Source organism: Pinus tabuliformis, chromosome 2_1 (assembly GCF_031772625.1).
Source record: "Pinus tabuliformis cultivar Carrire ecotype Pingquan chromosome 2_1, CPIR1, whole genome shotgun sequence".
Classification (NCBI taxonomy): domain Eukaryota; kingdom Viridiplantae; phylum Streptophyta; class Pinopsida; order Pinales; family Pinaceae; genus Pinus; species Pinus tabuliformis.
This window is the reverse complement of record NC_142299.1, coordinates 273,907,920-273,914,006: the sequence shown is the minus strand read 5'-3', so window position 1 is coordinate 273,914,006 and position 6,087 is coordinate 273,907,920. Positions and strand designations below refer to the sequence as shown.

General features: G+C 35.7%; 2 protein-coding genes across 2 annotated transcripts; one reads left to right on the top strand and one right to left on the bottom strand.

Moving 5' to 3' along the window:
* Nucleotides 1-208: 208 nt before the first annotated feature.
* On the bottom strand, nucleotides 209-1,021 carry LOC149199833 (uncharacterized). The gene has a single exon (XM_089399464.1). It carries the CDS (start codon nucleotides 971-973, stop codon nucleotides 278-280), a length of 696 nt encoding a protein of 231 aa, XP_089255590.1. The 5' UTR covers nucleotides 974-1,021; the 3' UTR covers nucleotides 209-277.
* Nucleotides 1,022-3,064: 2,043 nt separating this feature from the next.
* On the top strand, nucleotides 3,065-4,085 carry LOC149199832 (GDSL esterase/lipase 6-like). The gene is made up of 3 exons (XM_089400729.1): nucleotides 3,065-3,218; nucleotides 3,505-3,629; nucleotides 3,748-4,085. Exons 1-3 carry the CDS (start codon nucleotides 3,065-3,067, stop codon nucleotides 4,081-4,083), a joined length of 615 nt encoding a protein of 204 aa, XP_089256855.1. The 3' UTR covers nucleotides 4,084-4,085.
* Nucleotides 4,086-6,087: the final 2,002 nt, after the last annotated feature.

Sequence of the window (6,087 nt, the reverse complement as noted above, 5' to 3'; positions counted from 1 at the left end):
CCATTTTTATATGCGCATGAATTCCAATGTTTTATATGCATATTTCTTTATCTTCCAGACATGAGAGCCCGCTAGATTGACTGGAGGTCAGCACTGTTGACCAGGTCAAGTCTACTTGAATTCAATTATTTCAGCAGAAATGTCTATCATGGCTGATAGAAAAAACGAAAACTCTACAAGGTAGCACTATATGATATTGCACCAGAAATCTTGGCCAAGCTATGGCAGAATTAATGAAAGATGTGACAGAAAAAAAGAGCACAACACATTGAACTGATCAAGAGAACGAATTGTTCATCTGTTCCAATCTTTTAATTTTCATGAATCTCCTGTGGCCGACCATCTTGTCATTTTCCCTGATGCTCTCAAGCCTAGGTCTCCAACACTGGGCTTTGCAATTGACCAACTGTGCATAGACTTTCCTCAAATCGGGAGTATTCAACAGTCTATTCTCATCATCTGCGGAATCCCCGCCTACTGAACACCCACGTTCATCAGCGTCATGCCATCCGTCTTCCAAAAGCTTTGAAATAAACTCCGGGCAAACTCTGATCCGAAGTCCTCTCCCAGCGTCGCTTTTCTGTATCTCAAACGGTTGACACAAAGCAGAAGCGCGTTCGATACTGCGAAGCGGTGCTGATAGGCGAACTGTGGAAGTAAGTGGAGATTTTGTGGGCGGGGGCGGCGATATTAAGGAAGCCAAAGATACAAGAGACAAGGGAGAGTGAAAGAAGTGTTGGGGTAGAAGGAAGTACTTGTTGCCCAACTTCAGTTGGTCACTCGGAGATAAAATCGGCGTCTTATGGCCGATGTAGAATGAATCGGAGTGACAGACTAAATGCTGAGGGAATTCTTGAATGATCTGGGCGGCGCAAAGTGGTTTATGAAGGATCTGAACGGTTCCGGCAAGGAGAACCAACTGAATGGTTTCTTTGTGATTGCCCACCGTGAGACAGCAGACATGGTTGCCCATATTTTATTTGGTTTCTTATGAGCAAGCGAAACCTGAATATGCCGCAAGGGCAGAACGCAGAAATGTGTTACATAAATTGTAAAACCAGTATTTATAGACTAGAAAAGAGAGACGTGGAGGACTATCGAAGATCAAGTCAACAGCCGCCCATTCTCGGTATTATCTTCATCAGATCCATGATTACATCCACACGTTTGACAGCTGGGAATTAATGGAGGCATGAAAAAGCCAGTTGGGCATCAACTGACTTTTCAGTTTACTAAAAATAAAGCAAATTTCATCGTAGGTCTTAAGTCCGTGCAAATGGAGGATGGCGACTGGCGGAGGCGGTCTAGTTGAGTTTATGATTCGCAGCTCTCTGGGAAAATCACGGGCCCCTGGTTGAGTATGTAATTTGCAGCTCTCTGGGGGGAACTTTTATCGTTTCCTCGCTTTGAAGCATATTGACAATGATTGCCTCGAGCAAGTCCAAGAAACATCCTACGTTCAACAAAGGGTGGGCTCCCAGTGGGCATCCAAAACTTTGGATCTAATTCTTATAGACTATTCAAACTTACTGTATGAATACGTTTTTATTAAATAGAAGCATCTAATCAAAGTTAGTTGAAGTAGATGTAATGTCAGCCATTAAAACAAAAAGTGAAAGGGTATTCAAACTCTACTGTGTGAAATACGTGTCTATTAAATAGAAGCATATAATCAAGTTACTTAAGTAGATGCCATGTCAGCCATTAAAACAAACAAGTGAAAGGGGTAACAAAGCTACTTACAGTTACATTTTAAGAGTGTTAAATCTATTAATTTTTTAGCTAAAACATTTAATTTTTCTTAAAAATATGATTCTCTATTTTATTCACAGGTGCAAAGAATATTCGCAAGGTAAAATCTCAAACATTATGAGGCCGATTAAGGAGACTCGCCTAATTTGGCTTTCTCAAACAATAGATTCAATTTGAACTCTGGTTTCACATTGTACATAGTACATAGGAAAGCTAACCTTTTGCACAGGCCACTGTAAAATAACACATTTCATACATTAAAATTCATACCATTAATTTAAAAAAAAAAACATTTGAAATATTAAAATTCATATCATTAATTTAAAAAAAAAATTGTTTTTATTTTGTTAGCTTAACAAACTAGTACGCAAACCTAAGAGAACATTCTCAATTTAAATGGTAAGTAATTTAAATGGTAAGTATTTTGATTAATAAAAATGAAAAGATTTAAAATGATTAAAATATTATTATATATTTTTAATAAATAAAGGTTTAAAGTGATTAAAATATTATTATATATTTTTAGTAAATATTTAGGCCGATAGGTTTTTCCTATGCGTCAATTTTTCGTCGACACTTTTACTTTGATCCGTTTGATCAGGTGAGACACTTTCAACCATTGATCTGAACCAGAAAACGAAACAACGGAAAATCAAGAAAGCATAGAAAGTCAAAAAAAGCACAAAAGCTCACGAAAAAGGATTCTATGCAGAAAATCAAGAAAGCACGCTAAGTTCATAAAAAGCAAGGATTGAAAGAAAAAACTCAGAAAAAGCAAAGATTTTAAACACAAAAAAACACAAAAGCTAATGATCTTGCATGTGCACAGCTCATACAACCCCTACAATTTCTTGTATGGGTTCAATGCATTCTTAAAGGCCTTAGCGCGTATGCATCTGTGTCTTTAGATGTTCATGAATCTATTGTAATGGCGTTGACAACTAGTTCTTCGTCCATTCCGTGCAGCGGTATTTATTTGGCCAAGCGATACAATAGGTGGTTGTTGCTCAAGGTCCTTGAAGACTACCAAATGACACTGTCAAACTATTTTGATCAAATCGTTACTGTACCCTGGACTTCCGGTGGTTAATGATCAACCAGATTGCTGGGTGGAGAAGTTCAATGGTTGATGATCACTTCTCTTTTTGCCTTGATTTCTTTGGAAATGGTTCAGCAATTTTAATCTCTTCATGCTTATCTAAAATTTAGTGTATAACCTTTTGATTACAAATATTTTAGATGCAGACAATCATGTGTTGGGAGAACTGAATGGAAGAAGTAAGGAAATGCCGGTGGCTATAGGATTCAGAAAATGAAATCGAGTTACTCATTAGCAGATGCTGGGAATAATAATTTTGTGAATGCGAGTATCGAGGCTCAGGCTGACTTTGCTCCATATGGCCAATCTTTCTTCCAGAAACCCACTGGTCGGTTCTCTGATGGCCGAACACTTTTCGATTTCATAGGTGAGTTCCATGATCAATCTGGTTGCTTTTTCATTATCTGGTATTTTTGTTAAAGAAAATAGATAGCTCAGCAACATTCTGGCACTGACATGGCTACCTGTATATTTTATGTTTTCTCATATATAAATTTAATATTTTTCTGGATTACTCATATCTCAGTTTTTGCGATCAATTTGACTAAAAAAATTCGATGCGAGTAATCTGTAATCTGTATATGGAAGAACAAAATTACTCTTCTCACAAATCCCTCTTCTCTGAAATTAATATTATGATCTTGGATTCACAGCCTCTGGTTTAGGGTTACCCTTTCCTACTCCCTGGTTTCAACCTAAAGTGTATTTGGATATCTCTCATGGTGCTAATTTTGCTTCTGCTGGAAGTGGCTTGCTTGATTCCACTCTTCAACACCTGGTAACAATTCATTCATTTTGACATTGGGTTTTCTTTAAAGATCGCAGTATATGCCTTTTCTTGCCTGTTTAGGATGATCTTTTCTGATTATCTGAAGTTTTGATAAAATTTTCTTCAGAACGTCATTCCCTTTGAGCGCCAGGTGAAGGAGTTCAGAAATTTCTTTCATATGCTGCGGAATGATTCTGGTTATTCCGCAAAATATTTTCTGTCTAATGTTGTTCTTGCAATCAACGTTGGAGCCAACGATATTGTGGGGAATTACATGGTGAACGAGTCTCTGCAGGCGACCGTTGGTCCTCAACTGTTTGTGGAGTCACTATTAAAAGCTTATGAAAACTATTTGCTGGTAAGTATTAGTGCAGGCCCTGTTTATAAAAACTATTTGCTGGGAAGTATCAGTACCAATTTTTTTGGGAGATTTTATGTGAATTCTAAGACATATTATGGATAGCATTTTTAATAAATTTATAAGCATATGAGTACGCCTTATTCCAGAATTTGTTGAGGTTAGGCGATTTATTAGCTCAGAAAATTTAGAAATGTTCATCTATGTGAATAACTACGATTTCATGCTCAACCTAATTAACAATGGAAAGGCATTAGGTAATTATCATTGGACAACAATGAATATATAAAATAGTTTTAGGGATTCCGGAGGACATTTTTGACAATGAATTACACCGGATAGTTTGATAATGTTATTTTTCCAAAAAAAAATCGTAACGAACATTTAACTGGTTAAATCCATTAAATTTTCCCCAAAATTATCTTCTCTGAAACTTTTTTTTTTACATATGTTTATGATGAACTGATGATATATGAATGGGTATGCAGGTTTTAGTGATACGGTTTCAGCATGCTATGGAGATGGTCCATACAATGGTCGTGTAGGTTGTGGGTTGGATCCAGGGTGCTCAATCTGCAAGAGAGTACAGTGGATTACAGAGGAAGTTTTGGGTGGGGATTCTTCCTTCGTTTCTCCCATGAATCTCAGAGGTTTGATCCAGTACACAAAGCTCAACCCTTCCCCCTTTGATCCTTTGTTTACGGAATAGATTATACCCTAAATTATTCATTATTGTATATATATGTGATGCTTACAGGTGCAAATTTTCATTTTTTCACAAACGCGTAATAACGAATAGATTTACCCTAAATTATTCAACGTCCAAAGATATTAATCAACAATCCAGCTGTATAGGTATATCTATGATGTTTACTGGTGCAAATTTTAATTTTTCACAAATGCATAATAGTTGTCAGGGTTTATCGGGAAGAGTCGGGGCAGTGTAGGTGACCGGGCTGCTTGAACCAACATCTCTTCTAGAAAAATTCAACAATTCCAATTTAATAATCTTATTAGCCTTTCTTTGTACCTTTTGGGACAATTGCTAGTTAATAAATATTATTTGAAAATGAGTAAAAGATGGCAGTTGTAATATATATATATATATATATATATATAAAATAACTAGCTGGATTTATTTTAATTTGGGATTTACGAAGGGTCAAATTTCTTTTCACTCCAAAAGAGTGTTTGTATCTCAAAAGAGATTTGATAGATCTTGAGGGAACATGGTTATATATTTCTTAAGTAAGATATTATTAGCAAAACAATGAGTTGTAGTTATCCAAAAACCACAAACGGTAAACTGAATATTTGAACTCAATTGTATTTAATTATTACTTAATTATATTGAAATAATATAAATATATTACTTACATATTTTAAAATCAAATTAATATTTTTTTGTTTTTTAAATTTTCTTTGAAGATAGATGGAGTATCCACCTCAAATGTTGGACAAGATTAAATAACATCCTCCACACAGTTTCATCACCAATATTCTCTCAATATAAATAATTGTGAAATATACACTCTCTCATTAAATTTTTATTACTCAAAAAGAAATGGCATCTGATCTTTAGTTAATGAGAAACATTAATATACTATCCCAACATCCCTCCTAAATGAATGATAATTGTAACACATATAGAACATACATAAAAAAAATTAACCAACTAAACTTACCTTAGGGATTTATCATATATAATATATGGAAAAATATGAATCATCTACGGAGCTTTTAATGATTCAATCCCTCCACATTTGAAGCGTATAAACCTCAAATTAATAATCCACTTGGCATGATCTTTCGATGTAATGTCATTTTAATGGAGGTGGATAAAGTTGATGTACCCACCTGACACTTGTTGTTCTTGCATTCAATGGAATGGACCTGACAGTAGAAGGGTTTGGCATATGGAAACATCTGGTGAAACTTGCACCTTAGGATTTGGGTATGGCGATCCAACGACTCCCATTGCTTAGGGTTAGCGTCGTGTTCACTTTTTGGATGTTTCGCCACTCGAGGTTTCATTTTGCGTTATGCACGGTCTCGAACCTTGGCTCTGCAATCTCGCTAAGAGTTTTCATAAGATACGTAGTTATTTTC

Bases quoted from the DNA above. Each gene is read 5' to 3' on its own strand.
- LOC149199833 (XM_089399464.1), bottom strand. From the start codon at position 973: ATGGGCAACCATGTCTGCTGTCTCACGGTGGGCAATCACAAAGAAACC.
- LOC149199832 (XM_089400729.1), top strand. From the start codon at position 3,065: ATGAAATCGAGTTACTCATTAGCAGATGCTGGGAATAATAATTTTGTG. The intron at 3,219-3,504 runs GTGAGTTCCATG...TTGGATTCACAG, and splicing joins AACACTTTTCGATTTCATAG to CCTCTGGTTTAGGGTTACCC. The intron at 3,630-3,747 runs GTAACAATTCAT...AATTTTCTTCAG, and splicing joins ATTCCACTCTTCAACACCTG to AACGTCATTCCCTTTGAGCG.